Genomic DNA, 26,987 nt, shown 5'->3' with positions numbered 1-26,987 from the left:
AGGTAGAGGTCGTGAAGGATTGGCCCAGACCAAAGAACACATTTGAAGTAAGAAGCTTCCTAGGGTTAGTAGGTTATTATAGGAAGTTTGTAGAGGGCTTTTCTAAGATAGCCACTCCGCTCACCAACCTGACCCGGAAACAACAAAAATTTAACTGGAATGATAAGTGTGAAGAAAGCTTCCAGTTGCTTAAGGATAAGCTTTGCTCAGCACCAGTACTCAGTGTACCGACACCCAACGATAAGTTCATGGTCTACTGCGATGCATCGAAGCAAGGATTGGGTTGCGTACTAATGCAAAATGACAAGGTGATAGCCTACGCCTCACGACAATTGAAGGAGTACGAGCAGTGCTATCCAACTCACGATATGGAGTTGGCAGCGGTGGTCTTTGCGTTAAAAATATGGCGCGATTATCTTTACGGAGAACGGTGCGAGATTTATACGGACCACAAGAGTTTAAAATACTTCTTTACTCAGAAGGAGCTCAACATGAGGCAGCGCAGGTGGTTGGAGTTAGTAAAAGATTACGACTGCGAAATCCTATACCACCCAGGAAAGGCGAATGTAGTTGCCGATGCGCTTAGTAGAAAAAGTTATGGAAATTTAGCAGCTTTATCTGGAATTGAAAAGCCGCTACAGCAGGAGCTGATCAGTGCCGGAATAGAAGTAGTTGTAGGCAAGCTGGCTAACTTGTCTATCCAATCGAATCTGCTAGAGGACATACGGATTGGGCAGAGATAGGATGACACACTAGCAGCACATATGGATGCAGTCAGAGAAGGAAGACTACAGATTTCTCAATATCTAGCCAAGGTTTATTGAGATATAAGGATCAGGTATGCGTGCCAAATGATCAAAGTATTAAGAAGACGATTCTGGAATAAGCGCACAGTACCCCGTACTCAGTTCACCCAGGGTCAACCAAGATGACTCATGATGTTAAGGCAGTATATTGGTGGCCAGGAATGAAGAAGGACATAGCAGAGTTTGTGTCTAAGTGTCTTGTATGCCAGCAAGTGAAAGTAGAGCATCAACGGCCTGCAGGTTTATTGCAACCGTTTAGCGTACCAGAATGGAAGTGGGACAATATAGCTATGGACTTCGTGACGGGTTTGCCAAAAACGAATAAGCAGCATGATTCCGCTTGGATATTAATTGATAGACTAACCAAGTCGGCTCATTTCCTGCCTATTAAGACTTCATACACGGCAGACCAATATGCAGACATCTATATCCAAGAGATTGTACGGTTGCATGGAGTCCCCAAGACGATAGTGTCAGATAGAGGATCAGTGTTTACGTTGAGATTTTGGGGAAGTTTACAGCAAGCTATGGGTACTAAGTTAAGTCTTAGTACAGCTTTTCATCCTCAGACAGATGGGCAGTCCGAGCGTACGATTCAGATTTTAGAAGATATGCTACGCGCATGTGTACTTGATTTCGGAGGATCATGGAATAAGTACTTGCCGTTGATCGAGTTCTCGTACAACAACAGCTACCAGTCAACGATCGTGATGGCACCTTATGAGTTGCTATATGGAAGAAGGTTCTGATCACCGTTGCACTGGGACAAGGTAGGAGAAAGGCAGCTTCTAGGCCCCGAAGCTGTTAGACAAGCTCAAGAAGCAGTAGTGATTATTAGACAGCGTATGCTTGCTGCTCAAAGCCGTTAGAAAAGCTATGCGGATGCCAAACGACGCGAGGTGGAATTCCAAGTTGGAGATCAAGTCTTCCTAATGATATCTCCTATGAAAGGTGTCAAGCGGTTCGGGAAGAAAGGCAAGCTTAGTCCCCGATTCATAGGTCCTTTTGAGATATTGGACAAAGTGGGACCAGTTGCGTATAGACTAGCCCTACCGCCAGCACTAGCAGATAGTCACAACGTGTTCCACATCTCGATGCTACACAAATATGTGTCAGACCCATCTCACGTCCTCAAGTACGATACGATAGCACTCCAGAAAGACTTAAGTTACGAGGAACGACCGGTTAGCATCCTAGATAGGGGATGAAGCAGTTACGGTCCAAGAGCCTTCCTATAGTAAAAGTCCTATGGAGTAATAGTTCTGAACGAGAGGCAACGTGCGAGTTGGAGGAGGACATGCAAAGCCGGTATCCGGAATCATTTGGTAAGTAAATTTCGAGGACGAAATTCTTTTTAGTAGGGGAGAATTGTAGAGTCCAAGAACTTTACTTAGCTAAGTAGATAGTAGTATAATAGTAATAATAGAATTATCTTTATGACTGTGGATTTTTGGTTCAGACCGGGATTTATTTGGACACTCATAGTAGTACTTGTAGATTTTCTAAGTTTAACCTATAGTTTAGGAATATTAATTTTAACCTAAGGTTTGATTAATATGATTGATATTGAGGATAATATTTATTATACTATAAGGTTTAGATAAGAACCAATTAGATAATAGCACATGTTATGTATGGGTTATTAATGATTAAGTATGTTGAGGATTTAATTTATGAAGGGTAAAATTTGAATGCTCTAAGGTCAGTCAGTAGCTTTGAAAACGTTAGAGGGCTTAGTCAAGGCTATTTACTCAATTTAAATTAAGCTAAAAATGTGTAATTTCATGTTTAAATAATCAGTGTATGTCGATATATCGCAGCTATAGGGGGCGATATATCGCAGCACGAAGATACAAAACAATACACGATTGCCTCGGGCATACTGGCCTAGGCGATATATCGCCTACAGGGGGAGATATATCGCCCCTCTCAGCACATTTTGAAAGTTTTCAAAATCATTTCCCATTCAAACCTTCAACCTCTTGATAAGTCCAGCACCTTTCTGAACGAGTCTTTAGCCTCTGCTGAACGATAATTCAAATTATTTTCACTTAAAAAGCCATTATTTTTATTCAAGTTAAATGAGATCTTTTCATTCCTAAACTCTATAAATAGGACCTAGTACCCAGCCATTATTCATCTATTACTCTAAGTTCAGAGGCTGCAAGTTGCTAGGTGAGTGTGAGAGTGTAAACACTTGGGTTGGGAATCATAAGCTTGATCATCATAAGCTTATCAAACACTTGGGAAGTAAGGTTTTATAGCATTTCGGTTCAAGGTTTAGATTGGTCTTACAAGTCTTCAAGGTATTTCCACACTCTAGTTCATTGGTATTATTTTATTTAAGTTCTCATAGTCTTCTACTCAGCCTTCTAACCTTATTCTTTATTTTGGTTAGGAAATCTAAGTTCTTGAGCACAAGGTTTTGGTAAGTATATTTTAATAGTATAGTTCCTTCAACTCTTTTTCTTCAATAAACTCACCCTTTCATAAATGGTTTTTAGGAGTGTTCCAAAGTCCTAACTCTATCCTCATATCCCGGTAACTTTGGTAAGGAAAATAGGATAGAATTTATAGGTTATATGTTTTTATATGTTATCTTATGATTTTTAGTCTAATGGGCATATGACTTGTTTAGTCTATGGGACCCCAAGTAATAATGACCATTATAGTATGTATGTGATATAAGTGTTATGTTATGTTTTTTTTATGTTTTTATGAAATTTATGTATATGGACTATGTGTTAGATTTTCCTTGTTGGGCATTAGGCTCACTCCTTTTTGTTTATATGTCCAGGAAAATAGTCTTAGTGGCGAGAAATGTTCTTGGAAGCTTGGAGAATGTGTATTGAGACGGAATGGATTGAAGAGTCGAGCATTTCGATTCGATGATGTAGTTTGTTTCTTATGGTTTTTACATGTATTTTTCCGCATTTTATTATGTAAATCTTTTTTTTTTAATTATGTCATGTTTTGATTTTAAAACAATGGGATCCCATATCCTACTTGATATTTTATGTAAGTTTAAATTTTATTTTTACAAGTTTCTTAATAAAGTTATGGTCTTTTCACTTGTAAAGATTTATTAATGATTAGTGTTTATGTATAGTTTTCGTTAATGGTACAAAAGTCTAGAGTAGTTGGGTCATTACAGAAGGAGAAGATGAATGTGTCTCAGAAGGAGAACTCTTCTATATCTCATAAACTACTATAACAAGGGAGTGAATTCTTGATTCGGGGTGAAGTTTCATATGTGTCCCAATCAAGAATCATGTTTTGATTATATAGAAATTAATGATGGTAAGGTATTGATGGAAAATGATGTTTCTTGCAGGGTCTATGACATTGGCAAGATAGCTATTAAACAATTTAATGGTGAGGTCAAGATATTGACAAATGTGAGGCATATACCAGAATTGAGGATAAGCTTGATTTCTCTCCTATATTTGGTAGATGAAGGATATAACTGTTATGAAAAATTGTATATGCAAGCGAACGTATCGTTAACAAGTAATAAAGTGATAATGAGATCGTTCCCACGAAGACTGTTTACTAATCACCACAAATAAATTCTGAACTTCTACTTGGCTAAAAATAATTTGATTATTAAAATTAATTAAAATTGAAGAAAAACTTCATTAACTCAAGCAAAATTCAAGGAAGTAACTTTTAAGATAACTCAATGGATTAAAGAAAAAGGGCAACTAATTTCATCTTCTATCCATTCTATATCTCATTAACACAACTCATACTTTTCTTTTCTCTAATGTGATAGAGAATTAACAAAGTTAATTCGTATTCGTACTAGGACATATAAATCTTAACTATATGCAAATTTTCTACATCTCTGTGATAAATTAAAATACAAAAAGCATTAAGCAAAACAATCCTAAAGCTACACAAACCATATAGGTACTCTCGTTTTATATCGAAATCTATGTTTATTCAGTTACAATATATTTAATTCTCAATTCTCAGAATTTGAATTAAAATCATTTAATACATGCAATAGATAGCCACTTGATCACAAAAAACTGAATAATTCACAATATAGAAAGAAATTCATAAAAATTGCATTAACATCAATAAAGAGTATCAAGAGAATCCATTAAAGTCCTAGAAAACAGATTAGTTCATATTAGATAGTGTAGGAAATTGCATATAATATGATCTTTATTTATTTACATGTAATTTACATTGTATCAAACAAACATGCAAATTCCTAGAACATGCTCCTATGAAATTGATACAAAACAGAGTAAAGTATAGAAACTTACAAATGCGCAGCGAAACTGGAACAACTCATTCCTTCAATCTCTCTAACCATTGATTCATTTATGTAGCAGAGTATTATCAAGAGATTTAACTAGATCAGCAAAACAATCTTTCTCACCAAGCCTTTGATCAACCTATAACTAGTGTTGGCTGGTTCTCAACACATGAGATATAGATCTAGAAGAGAAGAGGAGAGTGAGTGGCCAAGAAAGGATTAGACTGTCTAGGTTTTCACTTACCCAATGAATCAACTGAGACTTCCTTATGAAAACTGGATATCATACTCCTTATATAGGCAACTTAATGAGCTTTATTTAAATTTAAATTTAAATTAATTAAAAATGATAAACAAAAAATAAAAGTCTTGGGCTCCCACAAATGAACTTGGGCCAAATTTCTTTATTTTGAATTTAAATCTTAATTGGGCCTAAATTCAAAACATTTTTATTTATTTATATTTTAATTAATTAATTAAATCTTTATTCAAATTAATTAATTAGAATTTGAAACTTTATTTAATATTATTTATTTATATTGACACCAATTTATCAATATTAATAAATTTGTCCAAAGATTCTATTTTATTCTCTAAATCTCATATCTCTGTAAAAATTCCCAAAATTAACATAGTCGACTTTAAAAATCCTAATAATTGAGACATTTTAGATGATTTACTTAAAGTAGATGCAGGGACCATGGATCCATGAAATCAAGCTCCAATAAGTTACCGTGAATTTATTTACGAATAATTTCACTACCTTATTAAATCCTCATGACTCCACTATAAACTCGGAATTGAACTCTTGAATTTATAGAACGTATTTTCTAAACCATATATACGTTATCCATTGTTATAACCATTACAGTCAGTCAATCCTCTATCGATGATGACTTACTAACGAGCTGGGTGCAAATTACCGTTTTACCTGATAACTCTAGAAATTAGAGTTATTTTACCACATTTTTTAAGCTAAAAATGATTTAGTTCTTAAGTTTTTAATTAAATTATTAAGTTTTAATTACTTTTTGAATTTATTAGCTTCATTTTAATTTTTATAGATTTTTATGTATTTTTATAATTATTTTGTTGTAAAATATTATATATATTTTTTATATAAATAAATAAATGGGTATTGTTGAACTTAAATGTTAAATTAAGTTATAATTAATATTTTCAAAGAATTTATATGAATTATTTATAATTGAAAATATTTTATCATGACTTAATTTATATTTATTTTGTAGGAAATGGTTTTATTTTTAGTTCTTGAAGAGTCAAGAAAGAGTGAAGAAAAGGAAAAAAGAAATAAAGAGAAAAAAAGTGTTATTTTTGAAGGAAGGAAGCCCACCTGGCCCAGCCCGCCTACCCAGCCTGCTCCACCCGAGGCCCACGTCTCTCACACGGCCCAGCCCGAGCCTGCTCCGCATGCCCACCCAAGCCCGCACGCCTGGCCCGTTGACCCGGCCCTTTGCCCAGACCGCATCCAGCACCCGAGGCCCACCTGCCTGTTGACCAGCCCGTTTGAAGCCCAGTCTCCCAGCCCAATCCGAGACCCATTCCTGCCCAGTTGGGCCACCTGAAAAGAAAAAAAAACTATTCTTTTTTTTCTGAAATAGTCAAAACCACAAAAGCCCAAAAATCATATTTTTCTTCCCAATGTTTTTTTCTTTTCACTCAAATATCAATTCACTCTTCCCTATGTTTTCTTACCTAAATAAACATTCCTAATTCATTTTTTTTATCTTAGTTTTTCACTAATCTTCCATCCAACCAAACATTTCATCTTTCCAATACCCTTACACTTACTCTATTTATCCTACCACTTCCCAACACAATTAAATTAATCAATTTATTTATTTTAATTTGATTAATTTAATCTCCATATTTTGCCTATAAATAGAGTCTTGTAAGACCATTTGGGGAGCTCTTCTTCATCTTTCAACCTCTTCTACACTTCATATTTTTCTCTATTCTTTTCACTATTTTCTCTCTACAATTTTCATCTTTTGAAGAGCATGTCAAGTATGTTATTTTGTAATTTTTATTTCAATCTAGTTATGAGCTTCTAATCTTTTTCAAGATTATTAAGATGATGATGAAGCAAAATGTAACTAGATAGTATTTTTTGTTGTATGTTGATTTCCCATTTGTGCAACATTGTTTATGGATTTTTCTATCAAAGATATGCATTTTTCATCTATTATTGATTGTTAAAGCATATTACACTTAGTTCTTCATTATGTAAAAATATGATATTCTTTTATTAAATGTTTTTCATTAAATTGTTCACATCTAATTCTTAGAGCATAAGTATCATATTTTGCCTAAACATAATCTCTTTGATTTTTTGTAGTTTCATTAGGTTGTAACACATCTAATGCTTAGAAATTATATCTTATATAAGTGAAGAAAAATCCTACCTTTTTTAAAGTAACTTGTGCTTGAATAGAAAATGTATTTTGAAAAAAAATATAGTGTGATTTATTTCAACTATATCTAAACTTGGGAATCAATATACTTATAAATATTATTGAACTTGCATTTTTTGGATTATAATATCTTAATAATCTTATTTTACATATCTCATTTGAAAATCATTTTTCTATTTAATCTTAAATCTTTTTATTACTTGTCTTTTATTTTTCTAAAACAAAATCTCATCAAATATTTGGAACTACGTTAGAATCTTCTTGCTTTGTTTGAAATAGTTTCTTTTGATGTTAGTCAACTCTCATGGGTTCGACCTCGTACTTACATGAACATTATATTCTGAAACGATTCGTGCACTTGCGAGTATAAATATTAAAACACCCTCTTTTGGGTTCAACATTACCTCTCATCAGCATTTTATCCTTAACTCCCACTAAGTTCCTTATAAATGATATTTCTGTGATCTTAATACAGAAATGAGATCTCAATCATTTAACCTTTTGAACAAAGCAATTAAGGAAATCATATTTTCACTTCTCATACAAAAGTTATAGATTTCATCTCTATGAATAATATTCCCATTCAATTGCACTACTAATTCTCCAAGACATAAGTATGGGCTAGACCGCAAAGTAAGCTGGTAACGATCAAGTCAAAAGATTTAAATAATATAATTAGCAGAATATTATCACTCAGCCTTAAGATCAACTTAAGCTATGGTCAACGTTGTGACATTGAATAGATTCGATAACAAAGATACTTCTTAATCTATCAATAATCAATATTAGTCCTAGTCCGATGTAACCAAATGCATTCGATATTATCTACTTGGCCAATGCCTTGGACAAGGCCTCACACCCCAAATGTGTAAGTAGATCATATCGTAGATTTCCTAATCAGTGAAAATCCAATGCACTGATCTAATCTGAGGACTCATTTTTTGAAAATATAATTACAACTATAATCCACAGTGACCTAGTCACTATAATTGTAACTATTTATATGTTCAGGATTTTATAAATGTTTGTATTATTCCAATAATCATGTAATAAAACAAGCAAGCAACACGGTTGTCAATCTAAATGATTTCTACTACTTTTATAGACAATATAAAATCGAGTTACATGTCCGACATGTTTTTATAAGGGCATAAAACCCAACATATAGCATATTATCCATCAAATTAAATAACAACATTCAATTGCAAAAAATAAAAGAAGGAAAGAAGGAAAACAGTGATGTGTCTCCAATTCTCCTCTTGATAGTCTCCAATATGCTTATTTGAATCTCCTGGCTCCCCCTCAAATTCGTGATTAAGAATGCTTAAATAGTTCCTAATCTGTTATATGCAAAAAGGCCAAATTTCCATATATAAGTTGCGTACGGAACAGGTGTCGCAGCTTCTATAAGTTGCGCTGCGGCTCCTGTTTGGGAACTTCTCGATGATAGCCCACTGGAGTCTCTTGAGTCGCGACTCAAATAAACAAGTGTCGCGGCTCAAATTCTGACTTTTGTAGTGCAGTTGCTCAATGACCTACGCCTTAGCTCCTTTTCTTCCTAGAATTTTTCCTCACTGCAATCTCTAAAGCTGCGGCTCAAATGCATGGGCGTCGTGGCTTAAATTCTAGATTTTGCCGAAACATAATTTTAACACTCTGGAATGCTCCTTCATCACACCTTAGTAAAAAATAAGTCATTTTTCTCATGAATTCAACACTTTTCTCCTCATTATGCTCTATTCCCTGTGTTCCACGCTTATCTTGAAAATGCAATAAACACAAGCATAATACGACACAAAACAAGACTAAAAACCTTAAAACACACTCTAAAACAGTACTACAATAGACTTAACAACAACTACAAGTCTACAAATGGCATCTTGAAAATCACTAGTGGCTCACTGGTGGTGATGAAAGGAATGAGAGTAAATGGATTGCATGTACTAGAGGGAGAAAATATGGCTATTGTTGAAGCATCTGTTGTTAAGACTCAGGAAATTGAAATGCATCTATGGCACCAATGGATGAGACATATCAGTGAGCAAGGACTAAGAGAGCTTCACAAACAAGGGAGCATAGACAAGTTGAAGACTTATGCATTACCTTTTTGTGAAGCATGTGTATTTGGAAATCAATACAAAATAAAATTCACAGGAGCAAAGCACAATACGAAAGGGGTGTAGAGAATATTCACTCAGATTTATGGGGGCCTAGCAAAATACCAACACACTCATGTAAGCATTACTTTTTTTTATCTATAGTAGATGATTGCTCTAGATGTGTTTGGGTATATTTACTTAGGACTAAAGATGAATTTCTAGAACAATTCAAAGTATGGAAAAATTAGGTGGAAAATCAAACAAACTCTAGAATTAAAACTCTTAGAACCGATACTGGCTTAGAGTTTATAAACAATGAGTTTGACATGTCGTGCAATGAGTATGGTATCACTAGACATAGGACAGTGGTTAGGACTCCAGAACAGAATGGAGTTGCTGAGAGGATGAATCATACTCTACTAAATGAGGTTAGGTGTTTGTTAGTAAGTTCAGAGTTGCTTGAATCTTATTGGGGAGAATCACTTACTACTACATGCTATTTGATAAATAGGAGTCCCAACAGATTTATAGATTTTAAAACTCCATATGAAATGTAATATAGAAAATCCCCAAGCTTGAAACATTTGAGAGTTTTTGGTTGTGCAGCATGTGCACACTAGTCCAATAAGCACTAGATCTGTCAAGGAAATTTTTCATGGTTACCTTATCGAAGTAAAGGGTATAGACTTTGTGTTAATCAAAATGGTAAGCCTAGAATTATAATTTCAAGAAATGTTATCTTTAATGAGCATGTTTTTTCTCACTTGAAAGTCAAGTTTGGTAGTGTATCAAATGATGCAGGTGGAACAAGTAAAAGGAACATGGCTAAGTTTGAAGTCAAGCTGAGAAACTTTGAATGATATACTCAAGCTATTGCTGATATGAATGACCAAAGTGAAGCTGAAAGTGAGCTAGAAGCAACAGAACAACAACCTGATATGTCTGAGTATCAACTGGCAAGAGATCGAGAGAGAAGAGTCATACAACCTTCAACAAGACATGCTGAAGCTGACTTGGTGGCTTATGCACTTGAAGCAATGCATCAAATTGACATATCAAAACCCAACAATGTTGAAGAGGCTCTTTCAGGGAAGAACAATATTGGATGGATTCAAGCAATGAAGGAAAAAATGGATTCATTGAGCAAAAACAGAACATAGGATTTAGTTGCAAAACCAAAAGATCAGAAATCGATTTCATGTAAATTGATTTTTAAGGTGAAGGAAGGTCTAAGTAAAGATGAGCCTTTAAGGTTCAAAGCAAGGCTCGTGGAAAAGAAGTTTACTCAGGTTGAAGGAATAGACTATACTGAAGTGTTCTCACCTGTAGTAAAATATAAATCCATAAGATTGATGTTGTCACTTGCAGCACAACAAAATCTAGAAGTGGAGCAACTTGATGTCAAGACTGCCTTCTTAAATGGTTTTATTGAGGATGACATTTACATGCATCAACCACCTGGTTTTCAGGTGGAACCAATCAACAAAGAGATGGTGTGCAAGCTCAGAAGGTCACTGTATGGACTCAAACAGTCACCACGACAATGGAATAAGAGATTCGACACCTATGTTCAAGACATTGGATTTATTAGATCAAAGTTTGATCACTACTTATATTACTGTATGTAGATGATGTGCTCATTATGGGGAAGGACAAGACAGTGATAAAAGGCATCATAGACAAGCTAAAATATGAATTTGAAATGAAGGAGCTCGGTCAAGTTTAGAAGATACATGAGAAAGAATTGACAAGGAAGAGAAAATATGAGATTATGAATCTTAAACAAACAAGATATATGTGACGCCCTACGTCACTATGGCTGCTTTCTGGAATGACGATTGGCCCTACAAACCAAGACAAGTCTTTCCAGCATGCTTTGTCCTCACTCGCACACTTCCTGGGAAAATTTCCTAGGAGGTCACCCATCCCTAGATTACTCCAGGCCAAGCACGCTTAACCATGGAGTTCTCAAGTGATGGGCTACCGAAAAGAAGATGCACCTTCCTAATATAGGTAATACCCATCAATCCATTTAAGCCCTCTTCAACTGTGTAGTCCCATACCTACACAATCTTAGAATCATTACACTTGACCTTCCCCAGGCGGTGTGGGATTGCACAACTTACCCGGTCTTTCCCCTTACGGATCACGGGATTCTGACTGTCACAATCACCCCCCCTTACGGGCCCGACGTCCTCGTCGGCCACACTTCCGGCTGGGTCAAGGCTCTGATACTATTTTGTGACGCCCCACGTCACTATGGCTGCTTTCTGGAATGACGACTGGCCCTACAAACCAAGACAAGTTTTTCCAGCGTGCTTTGTCCTCACTCGCACACTTCATGGAAAAAGTTCCCAGGAGGTCACCCATCCCTAGATTACTCCAGGTCAAGCACGCTTAACCATGGAGTTCTCAAGTGATGGGCTACCGAAAAGAAGATTCACCTTCCTGATATAGGTAGTACCCATCAATCTATTTAAGCCCTCTTCAACTGTGTAGTCCCATACCTACACAGTCTTAGAATCATTACACTTGACCTTCCCCAGGCGGTGCGGGATTGCACAGCTTACCCGGTCTTTCCCCTTACGGATCACGGGATTCTGACTATCACAATATATTAAGAGAATACTTCAGAGATTTAACATGCATGATTCAATGAGTGTTTCAGTACCTCTAGTTGGACAGTTTTTACTTTCAAAAGATCAAAGTCCAAAGACAATCGAGGAGACAAAGGAAATGACAAAAGTCTTTTATGTTATGGCTCTAAACCAAACATAGCACATGCTCTAAGCATTCTTAGCAATTTATGTCCAACCTTGGATTAGAGCATTGGAATGCTCTTAAGTGGCTGCTTAGATATCTAAAGGGAACTATTGAGATGGGGCTGAGATACAAGCAGGTGGATGACAAAGTTACACTTGAAGGTTTTGAAGATGCAAATTATGCAACAAGTAAGGATACAAGGAAGTCAACTACTTCATATGTTTTCACAACAAATAGAGATTGCATATGTTGGAAGTCCCAACTACAGTCAGTGGTGTCACTATCAACAACGGAAGTTGAGTTCATGGCCACCACCGAAGCATTCAAAGAGTCAATTTGGTTACAAGGAGTGTTGCATGAGCTGAAGATGATGAAAGAAAAAGCAAATATATTCTTAGATAGTCAATCTTCAAACACATTGACATTCGTTTATTTTGGATAAGGGAAAAATAGAATAAGAGGTGATATCATTGGACAAGATTGATACTGAGGATAATCCAGCTGATATAGGGACTAAGGTGCTACCAGTGAACAAGTTTAAGCATTTCTTAAACTTGCTCAACCTTGGTAACTAATGTTGGAACTCTAGGATCATTATCTCTACAAGTTGAATTCTATTATTACACTTAGGTTGTGATTTTAAGAATCTAGGTGGAATTTGTGGGAGTAGTTCCTCCAAATCCCAAATGTTCTAATAGTGAATTGTTAGGATATCATCTGTTATAACAACCCCATTGACTTAAGTGTTAAACCAGTCCTTGGTCTATAAAAGGACAACTTCAATCCACTTGTTACAACAACACACTAGATCAAAAGAAAGAGCTCAAGTGTGGAGATCAAGATCGAGTATTGAGAGAAAGTGTGTGAGAGCTGAGTTTAGGGAACTATATTGAGAAGCACAACTGTTGGGAAGTGCTTGCTCGAGGATTGAGAGTGAAACACCTCTGAGATAGAGTGTTCGATCCAAGAATGTTCCAAGAAGCTCAATAGAGGCTTTGTACGCATTTCGTTGATTGAATAAAGAAGAGATAGTGATTCCTAAAATTAGATTAAGTTCAAGATCACATTGATATTGTTCTGAACTAGTATGTATACTTGTGTCGATTTATGCTTTTAGTTTTCTAACTGTTTAATAATTAGTCTTACTAATTTGTGTTCTTAGTTTCAACTGTGGTCCACTGAGATTCATATGAGGTCTTGAACTAGGAAATCTTTCTTTATTTCCTACATTTATATTTACTGTAATTTCATAAAAGTCATCACACCTCATAGGCCAATCCGTCATAGATTTGTTTTAGAACCTTTACGTTAAAATGAAATCAGTAAATGACAGCTATTACTTCCCCGTCATGGTGGCCTTAGTAATTCACTATGTTTGGTATAAAAGAAAGAAATCAAGAGACATGTGTTGAGGATGTTTTTTTATTCCTATACGTAATGGTTTATGTGAATACTCAAGGAATTGTGAGCATTCAAAAAATAGTAAGAGCACTCAAAAAGATAGTGCGAGCTCTCAAAAAATTAGATTAAGAAAACAATCTTTTTTTTTTTTTTGATAAAGCCCAAGAGCCTACAAGAATCCACATCTCAGAACTCAATCATGGAATTACAAAATGGTAGTATGATTGAGCATAAAACTTACAATTCACACACATAACCAATGTGGGACAGAGTGGCAAACACACACGCCCAAGGGACAAGGGTCCCCAACCCATTGCTTTTTTTTTTTTTTATAAAACAATCAAATGAAGAACTAACACTATACATTATGAGCATTACTATAAGGCACCCTAGGATGCTTAATACTTTAGGATATGACATATCGTTATTGGTGTGATTTAATATTAGATTCCACACATTTTAATTTAATTGAAATATGTGGAACTCGATAATGACTTGTACCGATAATAATATAAGGCGTTGAGCACCTTAAGGTGCTCTTTAGCATTTCTATAGTGGTTTGATTAAAATAAAAATCCCAATTGATATCAATAAATATAGGTAATTATTTGACAGTTACAAATGATATAAATAAATGAACTGTTGAGCAGTTACATCATTTATAATTGCATATTTTATTGCTTGAACATCTTTTCTAATGACATCATCGCACAATTATGGTCTTCGACGTCATTCTTTTTATTTTAATATTGGAGAATGAGATTCGAACTTGTGACATCCTTCTTGTAAAGAGAGATGTAATATCACTAGACTATATGTATGACCACAAGGTCATACTTTTGTAATTGTAGTATTGAAGTTGCATATTTGAGCTAGTTTTATTTCTGATCACAACATTGAAGTCATATATTTGAGCTAGTTATTTTTTTAATCCTACATTATACTCGCATATAGAACAATTCAACCATATAATAAGATAAAAAAATGTAGAAAGAGAAAATATAATGAAAAGAATAGAAAATGTTTTTATTTTATGTAAGTTTGGTGAAGAAGAAGGAAATAAATTTTTTTAAGAGTTTATACTTTTTTGGACCCTGTGTTTTTTCTCATTATCTGTTTGAACCTTGTGTTTTGATAAATTATTTTTTGGACTCTATGTTTTGTAAAATGGTTAAAATAGAACCCTAAACTCAATTTTGATGAAGAAAAAATTGAATATAACAACACAGTTTTTAAGCAGAATGATTTTATTTTTGTTCTGAATTGTTAATTTGGTAAATTATTTGTAATTTTAGTTGAGAAAACATTGACCAAAATCAAGTTTAAGGTTCTATTTTAACCATTTTACAAAACATAGGGTCCAAAAAGTAATTTGTCAAAACACAGGGTCCAAACAAGTAATAGAAAAAAACACAGAGTCCAAAAAGGTATAAACCTTTTTTTTTAATATAAAAACTATTATTTTATTTATATAAAATAATTTTAATTAATTTAATAATTCAATAAGATCTTTTAGAAGGATAAGATTTGGGCCCACATTAATTTGATTCCCTTCACTTCTCACTCACATTTTTTTTCCCATCCTATCAAACATACTCATTTTTATTCACTTTCCATCCACTTTTCCCTATTAACTTTTCTTTCCTTAAAACATGCAAGTATATTGAGAAGAAAGAAATAACTGGTAGTTGCTCAATGAGTGGCAGACGATTTAATAAAATACTTATGTGAAAAGGTTTATATTATTTTTTGGACTTTGTGTTTTAACAAATTATTTTTTGGACCTTATGTTTTGTAAAATGGTTAAAATAGAACCCTAAACTCAATTTTGATAAAGAAAAAATTGAATATAACGACACAGTTTTTAAGAAGAAAGATTTTATTTTTGTTCTGAATTGTTAGTTTGGTAAATTATTTGTGATTTTAATTGAGAAAACGTTGACCAAAATCGAGTTTAAGATTCTATTTTAACTATTTTACAAAATATAGGGTCCAAAAAGTAATTTGTCAAAACACAAGGTCTAAAAAGATATAAACCCTATGTGAAATAAAAAGATATAAACCCTATGTGAAACGATTTATTTATTTATGTAAAATAAGTAGTTATATTATACATATACGAATCATAAATTAAATTGGTTCCCGAGTTGATAAATCAATATTAACCCATATTGATAAACCCTGATTAATAAACCGATCAAACTACGAGAAATTCAAATCAAATTAAAGGGGCTATTCGATTAATAAAATAGAATTATTTACCTACATATATAATGAAATCATTTGTTATGCTACAAATATATACATTTTTTTTACAATTGCCATTTTACAACTAGAAAAGGCTGATTCCAATCTTATTCCTCATAATTTGTTTTGGAAAACCTTTTTCATATTGATTCTCTATTTTGAATTTGTAACGACAAAGTAATAGCATTAACGACGCCACAATAACATTCAGAAACTACACAAGAAAGCTCTATGCGACAAGCATAAAAGAAAAGAAAATTGATTCGCTCAACAACACCCTAGCGAATGCAAGTCAATTATCATGTCAAATACACACTTATTGATTTGATGCCTTTAGCATTGCTCTAAGACATCATTCGGAGTGACTGCAATCGTTTCGTATATAGTTTAGTAAATGCATGATGAAAGAGGATATCATATTATCATCAGCAGTAGATGCACATGGAAGTAGAATATAAACCCTTGATTTAGATAACCTACTTGCCATGGCATTCATTCTCATCCATATTTTCGAAACAACAGACCTAAACATCACAACTATCAAGGTCAAAATATGGTTTCGATGAGTTATGCACTATCATTGTTTTGCTAAACGAGGGATTACTCACATGGTTGGGTGAGTCATGAGTGTGCATAACGAGTCTTAAGGTTCGAACTCCAGCAAGCCAACTTGGAGGTTATTCTGTGAAAAGCTATCACTAAGATTTGGGCTTATTGGGTTTGGCCAGGGTCTTGTCCTGTGTAGAATCCTGTTGTGATCTTGGAGAGCTGTATTGTAATCTGACTATTACCGAAGATTCGACTAAAGACATAAAATCCCTGCCTTTGACGTAGGAGTTCTTCAATGAATCTTAGAACCATGTGCTGTGTTGAATTGTTCATTTTGACATTTACAAACACATACACATTTATATTATTGTTTCTGCAAGAGACGGAAATCATTTATCTAGTGGTTGTCTTTTACCAATCTTTAATGGAGGACATTAAAAAATAGCACAATAAATTATAAGCATTCCATACACTATGGCATCGTCTCAATCTAGAGACATTGCATAGGCATTTTGCATTTAATTGATATAAGAGAAATGTTAGCTTGGTTGAAACGAAGGTTGGAAAGTGTAAGTGCCAATAACTGGAGCTCAGTCATCTAATCTGGGGCTCTAATTTTTTTTTTGAAAAAGAGACAGAGGTCATGGAGTGACCTCTTCTCAAATAAATTGAGAACCCTTACTTATGGCGGAGGAATACCGTGGTGACAAAAAAAACAACTCAAGCGAACAAAAATAAACAAACATTATCAAGACAACACCCAAGGACTCACACTCAACAAACTCTAATGCGCCCATAGACTACTCCACTCCCTACAAAGATCCAAAAAAGACAAACCGTCAAAGTCTGTCGTTCTATACACCCAAGTGGCCACCCAGAACTTGATTTTATCCCAAAGGCTGTCCACTACAGAAGAGACATCTTCAAAGATTCTACTATTCCTTTCGAGCCAAATTGCCCAATAAGTCGCCAAAACCGTACTCTGCCACAAACAAACCATCCTTCGACAAAACCGTAATCTGGGGCTCTAATAAATCATCTATGCATATGCTAATTTTCCAAAATGCACCATCTAGAGGACAAGTCCACATGGTTGTGAATGTGAAGGTTCAAATTAGAGAGAGTTTCTAAATTGAACATTTAGAGTTAGAGTTGCAAGTACTCTACGGGCTGAGAAGTAATGGAATTTGACAAAATATTCTGTAGAAGATTTATAAACACTAGGAAACGTCTTTGAGTAGCTAAGTAAAGTCCAGATCTGAAGTCCTAAACAATTTTGGAAAAACTAAAAAAATCCAGTATTTCCTTTCAATGTACTTGAGCAAATATCCAACTTAGTCAAAAACACTTTCTACTCGCTCCATAATATTCTGCATCCTATCAGACAGCTTTATATCTCTTTTTTGTTCACACAAAGAACTCTGATTTGTCTGAATGACCAGCAAAGATCATTTAAGTTTTTCGTCATAGACAAAAACTTCACCCACACTACCCTAATATTCTGTTCCAATTTCCAGCACCGTAACATCCTACAGCAATCCAATCTTTTTTCCCTTATTCTACATTAGCTTACACTAAATTGCTTCATATTACTTGAGATTATAAATTTTGCCTCCATGTAAAGAGTCAGCCCACATTCTACAGTAACGTACCCTATGTTCACTACTTCACAACTACTTGTCCATACCATAATAGCTGATTTTACTCTCAAAATATCAGTTCACTTTAAGATTCCCTCAACCGCTCCTTTTGATGGCCCTAAGATATTGTCCAAGTAAACATCTACAAGATTCAAACATACTCAAGAGCTTTTACTAAGTTACTATAGTCATCAATTTAGATGTGAACATAAGTAGTCATTGGTAAAGGGAGGGATAAATTATTTTAGCATAATAATTAAGAAATAGCGTATAATCTACAAATTATCTAATAGCTAGCATATCAAGAAGGCAGAAAACAGTTGAATCAAGTAACTGTACAAGAGAGGAGTTTATTATGCAAAACAGCTAGAGTTGAGAATCTGGAATAAAAAGATCGAAGCAAAAATTACAAGTACATACTTAATTTCGATTTTCGACAAAGGCTTTCTCACCACTTCTACAAGAATTTCTCTATGCTTGTGGTTAAAGTGGATTTGGGAACAGCACCAATAATTGCCTCCTTCTTCTCACCATTCTTGAACATAATAACAGTTGGGATGCTTCGAATACCATACTGTGTAGCAATTGTAGGGTTCTCATCAGTGTTTACTTTGAAGAATTTGACCTTTCCAGCATATTGTTTTGCCAATTCATCAACTATAGGGTGAATCATACGACAAGGCCCACACCAAGGTGCCCAGAATTCAACGACCACAGGGAATTCAGAGTCAAGGACAAGGGACTTCCAAGATGAGTCGGTTACAGGAGCCGCTGAAGTTTTAAAAAAGAATGTAACTAATCTCTAAGACACGTTCCTCAAAATGCCTTATTTATGTATAATTTGGTGGTAACCTTGACTTCATTGATACTACACACATAAATATAATCAAACATGTATGTAATTGCAAATTTCTAAGTGTTTACAAAATTAAAATTTTACTTTCAATCCTAATAATTATTAAGATAAAAATGCATATGTTGTCTAAATAATTTTCTCGCTGAAAGCCCAGTATTTAAATCAAAATTTTTAGATAATTAATTGTAATATACACAGATATCTGAGGAGAATTTACTATTTCCCAATTTCCTGGATAAAAGAACTAATGTCATTATCAAACAGTACTTAGTATCATGAAATCTAGAATATTAATTCAATTTTTCATTCTTAACATACAAATTAATGAAAATAATGTAAAATAAAGAAACAGAAATCACTGTAATGTAATGTTTAGAATACTGACCACCAACAGCGGTATCCTGAGCCTCGCAGACGACGAGTCCACCACGACGAGTGATTCTCGAACTCGGAGCGGAACTCACCGATCCTACAGAGTGAGTGGGGCTGAGCTTGAGGCCTCTAAACTGCGGCAACGCCCGGCGGGCCGCGAGCGAAGAAGCCGAAGAGGTTGTAATCGGAGACAAAGCGCGGGAAGGCAGAGCAGAACAGCGAGGAAGAGTTAGGGTTTCGAGTACGGTAGCCATTGCCGCAGAAGATCCGAGCTCCGAAGAGACCGATCTGAGAGGGTAGAGAGAGGGAGAGATAGTGAGATACGAGTGGATGGAGCTCGATATTGGATGATTGAGTTGAAAGAGAAATAGGCTTGTCTTGTGGCACAGGTGCGTCTATAGAGAGTGAGAGACTATTTCCTCCTGTGACTTTCTATGCGGTTTCTCCACTTTCACCAATCAATTGAAAACACGTGTCAATATTATTACCCGCATCCATGAATCTACCTAGTTTTGAACTTTTCATTTTTACAAATTTAATTAAAAATATTCTTCTGATTTTAAAGTTTTAATTTCACGCCTGTAATATTTAATTTTAAAGAAAAATATTTAATTCATAAATTCACTTCTTCATATATTATTTTGAAGCAAAAATAAACTAGAAATTTAGAACCATACATCGTTACCTATCATAAAAACAAAAAGTTAAATGAAAATCTTAAATGATTTTATCCTTCAAATTTTGCTTCCCAAAAGCTTCAGGTCACCTCTCATGAATGAAGTTTAATTTCTCAAAACTCAGAGTTTCTATTTAAGAAATTGTAAACTAGATTTGTAAATGGAAAATTAATCATCTTAATGTAAAATAATAATAAAAAAAATTATAAAAGAAAGTAAATTGGGAAACACACGGCACGGCTCAGGTTAGATTTGGCAAAAAAAAATTAAACTTGTGTATTAGTCTTTTTTTTTTTTTTCATTCCATAATAATATCATTCTGAATTTTAATTATTTCAACTTGGCTCATGTGAAAAGATATGTATATCTTGTATTTGATAAAACCTTTGAGTTATTTTAAAAAAATAAATTTATTTATTTTATATTACTCTTTATATACATAAACAAATATTTTTCAGTTCTTATATATTTTCTATATAATAAATGTGTATATAACGAAAAAAATTTGTTTTTAATTATTTCAACTTGGCTCATGTGATCCTTTTTACTACTCTTGAGCAAGACTACATAATAAAAATGTTGATTTTCCTACAAATATGTATTTAGACCCAAATAAGTAAGTTCCACTTCCTCCAATTAATAACAGCTGAATTAACAACAATATCATATTCATGCATAGTAATTATAAGATCTCACTCGGTCACGGTTACTCTTCATTTCAGCAACCATATGATGATATAATCAAAGCTAAGTCTCAACCCCTTCTATACACACTTAATTTAAAATCAAATACACGAAAATCATTCCCTTCTAAGTCTCTGCCAATAATGCAATGCGGGAATAATTAACGTTAGTAGAAGGAATAAGGGAAAATTACAAATTGTACCGTATTTGAGAAAAAAAATCTAAATATACAATTATATAAATTCATTACAAATTTATGGTATAATTGTTCTCTCTCTCATTTGCCACATAATTATGATTTCTGTTTTAGTCTCCACCCATAAATTAATTCTTTTTTTTTTTGCTGAATCACCCTGACGCCAACGGTAGTATAAATGTTTTATTTTTTATTTTTATAATATGCTACTTGTATATTGATAACTCTACAAAATGGAGTTATTTTACCACTTTTTATGTGTTAATTGTTGCTTAATTCTTGAGTTTTTAATTGATTTATTAAGTTTTTAAGTAATTTTGAATTTATTAAGTTTATTTTAATTTTATAGATTTTTGTGCATTTTTATAGTTATTTTGATGTAAAATGTTGTAGTTAATTATTTGAATTATTGTTGTTTAGTTTGAGGTAAAAAAATATTGTATTATTGAACTTAAATGTTAAATATAAATTAAGTTATAATTAATATTTTCAAAGAATTAAATTGATTTATTTTATAGTGAAAAATATTTTATTTCATATTTATTTTGTAGGGAATTTATGGTATTTTTGTTCTTGAAAAGAAATAAAAATGAAGGAAATGTGGCATTTTCAAGAATTAAAGCTGAAAGAAATAAGGACATTATGGCATTTCTGAAAAGCTAAAGGCCCAAGCTTATGGCCCAAGCTTCAATCGAAGCCCAATGATTCAGTTCCTTCCCAGCCACGGTTCCTCTTCAATCAATTCATTCAGCCATCAACACATTTCCTTCAGCCTATGCTTCCCTTCCCAGCTGCCAGCATTTCCTTGGACCAAACCAACACACAGGCCTGCCTGGCCATCTCCTAACAGCCTTCCATCCTCCAGCCATTTCTCCTCCGCAGAGCCATCCCTGCACAAGCCGAAGTCAACCCATGCATGCCACTTATTGAGCCCAACAAAATGCTTTTTGTACCTTTGTCCCTTTTGCCAAAAATACCATTCTTTTACCTAATTTTTTTTACACATTTTACCCCCAAAACATCATTATTACACCCTACAAATTATCCATATTTGCCATATTATAATTAATTAAATTAATTTAATTAAATATAATACCTCATTTTTTGCTATAAATAAATGATTTGGGGTGTCAATTTTAGGGAGAGGTTACCACACTACACAAAATTCTACACATTTCAAAACCTCCCCATTCTCTTCATCTTCTTCTTTTTTTTGGTTATTTTTCTATGTATTTTTAGAGGAATAATTTAGGGGTTTCTCCTCCAAATTTTCCTATTTTTAGTTTGTATTTGCTATTCTAGTTATGAGTTTCTAATCTTTTTAAGATTATTAAGGTGATGATGAAACAATTTGTAATTAGATAGTATTTATTTTGTATGTTGATTTCCCATTTTGTGCAACAAAGTTTATGGAATTTTCTTCTTCAAATATCTTCTTTCATCTTAAATATCATGTATTTTGGATTGTTAGCACATATTTACACTTTGTTCTTAATTAGTGCAAAAGCATAATATTATTTTTGTAAGATGTGTCATTAAATTGTACACATCCATGCTTAGAACAAAAATGTTATGTTTTGTCTTATAAATAATGTTAATTGATTTATTTGTTATTTCATTAGATTGATTTGCACTAAATGCTTTGAAATTATAATTTTGAAAAGTGAAGAAAAATCCTATATTTTTAGAAGTAATTTGTACTTAAAATTATAAATCTATTTGGAAATGATAGTTTGATTTATTTTAACTATCACTAAAACTTGGGAATCAATGTACTTATAAATATTATTGAACTTATATTTTGTGGATTCTATTATCTTAATAATCTTTCTTTTACCATCTTGATTTTTACTTTTACTTTTAATTTATGTTTATATTTATTGTCTTTAATTTCTTTATTATTGTCTTTTATTTTATTTTTATTGTTACAAATTTTCATCAATCTTTGGAGCTAGATTAGAATTTATTAATTTTGATTTAAAATAGTTTTCTTTTCGATTTTAGACAACTCCTTTGGGTTCGATCTCGTGCTTACACGAACACTATATTTCATATACGATTCGTGCGCTTGCGAGTTATAAATATTTAAAACATACTCATTTTGAGTCAATCATATATATAAATATATATCAACTAAATTTATTTTGTCATTTTGCTAATATTCTCTATTTTTTTTGTCTTTGTAGTCTACATTTTTTTCCTCTATCTCTTTTTTTGTTTTTTTTAATATTTTACTTTTTACTTGATATTAAAATAGGTTAACAAAGCATTATATAGACAAAATAATTATGATATTGCTTTAAGAAAACATATAATATTACTATTGTTATCCCCAAAAATAGAGATTGATGACGTGGCAATAGAGGTGACAAATGGCAGTATATGGTCAGTAAAAGACACATTAAATAGTCAATAAATACATTGACTCCTCAGAGTTATGATAAAGTGACCCGGTAGATTGATGAAGAGTTTTGACTGCTTGAGAGGTGTCATGTCCAAGCCAAGTGCACAAGTGCACCCGAGGAGAGTACTTGGCCCAAAGGAGTGTGCTCGGACCTTGGTCCGAGGAGAGCCCAAGAATTTGGTCCGAGGAGACCCCAGGGGTGTGGTCCGAGGAGACCCCAAGGGTGTGGTCCGAGGAGACCCCAAGAATTTGGTCCGAGGAGACCCCAAGGGTGTGGTCCGAGGAGACCCCAAGAATTTGGTCCGAGGAGACCCCAAGTGTAACGACCCGAATTTGCTAATCGGGCTTAAGGCCTTGATTAGTGTGCCTGGAGGGCAATAAGTGATTTATTATGCTTCAATGTGAATATATGATAGTGATGCATGTTTAGTGAGTTAAATGCGCATGTGGGCCCCGTCTGGATATTAGGGGCATGAATGTGATATATGTTATATATATATATGAAATGTCTGTGCAGCGCGATCCGAGACAGTCCTGGGGAGCGGTTAGCCAGAGGGTCACAACGGGGTTGAGATTTCGACTCGGGGCGAGTCGAGGGGTAATTTGGGTATTATGTGTGTTATGGGATTATTGGAGCATGAAAATAAATATTTGGAGATATATTTGAGGATAGAATGTCTAGGCGAGAATATTGGGGAAATTTACCATTTTGCCCTCGAGGACGTTTTGGTACCCCGAGCTTTGAGGTAACCCTTTAGACTTAAGTCAAATAAAACAAAAAGGGGAAATATGTAGAAGCTTTGGGAACCGACTTATGACTCTGTTTTTCAGTTAAGGATAGCATCACTTACCATTCTCATCTCTCTCTCTTTCACTCTCTAAGAAACAACTCAAAGGAATTTGGTGCAAGTTAGTTGATAAATCTACAAAATAGAGTTATTTTACCATATTTTACATGCTAATTGTTGCTTAGTTCTTGAGTTTTTAATTAATTTATTAAGTTTTAAAGTAATTTTGAATTTATTGGGTTTATTTTGATTTTTTATATTTTTGTGTATTTTTATAGTTGTGTTATTGTAAAATGTTATAGTTTAATTATTTAAAATTAATATTGTTGAGTTTTGAGTAAAATGATGCAATTGTTAAACTTAAATGTTAAATATAAATTAAGTTATAATTAATATTTTCAAAGAATTAAATTGATTTATTTTATAGTTGAAAGTATTTAGTTGTAATTTAATTTATGCTTATTTTTGTAGATAATTTGTTGCAACTTTATCTTGGAAAGCAAGGGAGAAAAATAAATGCATTATCAAGGAAAAGAATGAAAAATATGGCATTTATGAATTACTCACCAAGCTAGCCCAAAGGCCCAATTTCCCAGTTGGCCCACCAGAAATTCATTCACCTCCTTGCATAAATCCCTTGCCAGCCATGATTCTCCTTCAGCATATATGACTTCCACCAAGTCACATATCCTTCACTCCAAGCTTCTTTCAAGCAAGTCAACTTAGCATCTCCTCATATGCACCAATGCCTCCAGCAAGCATTCCCAGCCGAGACAACCTTGGGCCTGTCCCTTTGCCCAGCCAAACCGGCCCAAGTCCCCAAAGCTCCCAATGCCGCCTGCCACATCTGCCAGCAACAACCCAGCCCCCTCTTGAGCCCATCAAGTTGTACAATGTCCCCTATGTCTAAAATGTCACTTTTTACCCATTTTTCTACACACTTTTTACCCCAAAATCATCATCACTCCTATAATTTACCCCTATTTACCATATTATTATTAATTTAATCAATTTACTTAATTTAAATTGATTATTTTAATAATCTCATTTTGGCTATAAATAAGGGTTTTGAAGACCATTTTGGGGGTGCTTAATGTTTTTGGTTACCATCTTTTTCTCCCATTTTCTCTCTACCATTCTCTCTTCCATTTGGGTTTTTCAAGAGCATTTTGCAAGTATGTATGCCATTTATTTTGTAATTTCTACTCTAGTTATGTGCTTCTAATCTTTTTCATAAGATTATTAAGATCATGATGAAGCAACTTGTAACTAGGTAATATTTATGTTGTATGTTGATTTCCCTTGTAATACAACAAAGTTTATGGATTTTTCTTCTACATATATTTCTTTCATCTTAAATATCTTGTATTTTAGATTGTTAGAACATATTTACACTTTGTTCTTCATTAGTGCATAAACATAATATTCTTTGTGTAAGATGTGTCATTAAATTGTACACATCCATGCTTAGAACAAAAATATTATGTTTTGCCTTATAAATAATATTCATTGATTTATTTGTTATTTCATTAGATTGATTTACACTAAATGCTTTGAAATTATAATTTTGAAAAGTGAAGAAAAATCCTATCTTTTTATAAGAAATTTGTGTTTAAAATTATAAATCTTTTTGGAAAAGGATAGTTTAAATTATTTTAACTATCACTAAAATTTGGGAATCAATATACTAATAAATATTATTAAACTTACATTTTGTGGATTCTAGTATCTTAATAATCTTTTCTTTTAACACTTATTGTCAACTCATTATTGCTTTATTTTTATTCTCTTAAATAGCTTTATTTTCAATCTTTTATTTTATATTCATAATATTAAAATTCATCAATCTTTGGAGCTAGGTTAGAATTTGTTAATCTTGATATTAAAAAGTTTTCTTTTTAATTTTAGACAACTCCTTTGGGTTCGACCTCGTGCTTACACGAAAACTATTCTATAAATACGATTCGTGCGCTTACGAGTATAAATATATAAACATACCCGTTTTGGGTCCAACATTAGTTTAAGCAAGGATTTGGGCTGAAGAAACTTGGGAGCTTGAAGCTTGGGGAGTTGAAGATCAACTTCAAGGATTGGGTTCAGCAAGAGGGTAAGTTTTAATCATAGGATTATGCTTTAGTTTGCTACTGGTTTGTAAGAGTTGCATGCTAGTTAAGTTTGATATGTTCTTGGGTATTTTAGTTGGATTTTTGTAGTAGACTTTGATGGATTTTGATGCTGTTACTGAGTTATTATTGAGCTGGAATATATGTGTTTAATACCTGGGTTAGATAGGTGAGTTTTGGTGAGGATTGGCTTGAAGAAAAGGGAGGAAATTGATGAAGAATTCTGGGTTCAGCGGAGAGCGCCGCGGCCCGCGTGGTGGTCAGTGGAGAGCTAGCCTCTATTTTGAGGCTAGCCGTGGCTCTAGTGGGGGGCGGGGCGAGGCCCTTAGTGTCAGTGAGGATTTTAATGATATTTTTGACTTGGGAACTTAAAGGGTAAGGCTCGGGATGGATTTTATCATTCGGATTGATAGAATTCAAGATCCTGGAGGTTAGGGTTACGGTTTGGGGTTATTTGTTGGGTTAGAATTTGATGGTTGAATATTGTTATGTGTTGTGACTAGGATTTCGGCGAGGCTCATGTTAGTGGACTGTGCTCGGGACATCGATGCTCGGAAAGCTCGGAACTCAGGTAAGAGAACCCTTGTTCCCATAGAGCTTGTGTGCAGGGCTGAGCCCAATGTGTTTGAATGAACTGATATGCAGGGCTGAGCCCAGTGTGAAGGAATGGATTAATA

The 26,987-nt window shown here is 33.8% G+C and overlaps 2 protein-coding genes across 2 annotated transcripts; one reads left to right on the top strand and one right to left on the bottom strand.

Moving 5' to 3' along the window:
- The first annotated feature begins 12,488 nt into the window (after positions 1 to 12,488).
- On the top strand, positions 12,489 to 12,815 carry LOC133795294 (secreted RxLR effector protein 161-like). Its single transcript, XM_062232749.1, has one exon. It carries the CDS (start codon positions 12,489 to 12,491, stop codon positions 12,813 to 12,815), a length of 327 nt encoding a protein of 108 aa, XP_062088733.1.
- Positions 12,816 to 18,544: 5,729 nt separating this feature from the next.
- Positions 18,545 to 19,813, bottom strand: LOC133796923 (uncharacterized). The gene is made up of 2 exons (XM_062234627.1): positions 19,452 to 19,813; positions 18,545 to 18,981 (listed from the first exon to the last, which is right to left on the bottom strand). The coding sequence occupies exons 1-2, from the start codon at positions 19,690 to 19,692 to the stop codon at positions 18,668 to 18,670; spliced, it is 555 nt and encodes a 184-aa protein (XP_062090611.1). The 5' UTR covers positions 19,693 to 19,813; the 3' UTR covers positions 18,545 to 18,667.
- Between the last annotated feature and the right edge of the window lie 7,174 nt (positions 19,814 to 26,987).

Source organism: Humulus lupulus, chromosome 8, assembly GCF_963169125.1.
Source record: "Humulus lupulus chromosome 8, drHumLupu1.1, whole genome shotgun sequence".
In the NCBI taxonomy this organism is placed as follows: domain Eukaryota; kingdom Viridiplantae; phylum Streptophyta; class Magnoliopsida; order Rosales; family Cannabaceae; genus Humulus; species Humulus lupulus.
This window is presented reverse-complemented; position numbering and strand designations above follow the sequence as displayed.

What these genes read in the sequence shown, in the direction of transcription:
- LOC133796923 (XM_062234627.1), bottom strand. Translation starts at nt 19,692, where the DNA reads ATGGCTACCGTACTCGAAACCCTAACTCTTCCTCGCTGTTCTGCTCTG. An exon ending in TCAGGATACCGCTGTTGGTG is followed by an intron (nt 18,982 to 19,451) that starts GTCAGTATTCTA and finishes TTAAAACTTCAG; the next exon opens with CGGCTCCTGTAACCGACTCA.
- LOC133795294 (XM_062232749.1), top strand. Translation starts at nt 12,489, where the DNA reads ATGGGGCTGAGATACAAGCAGGTGGATGACAAAGTTACACTTGAAGGT.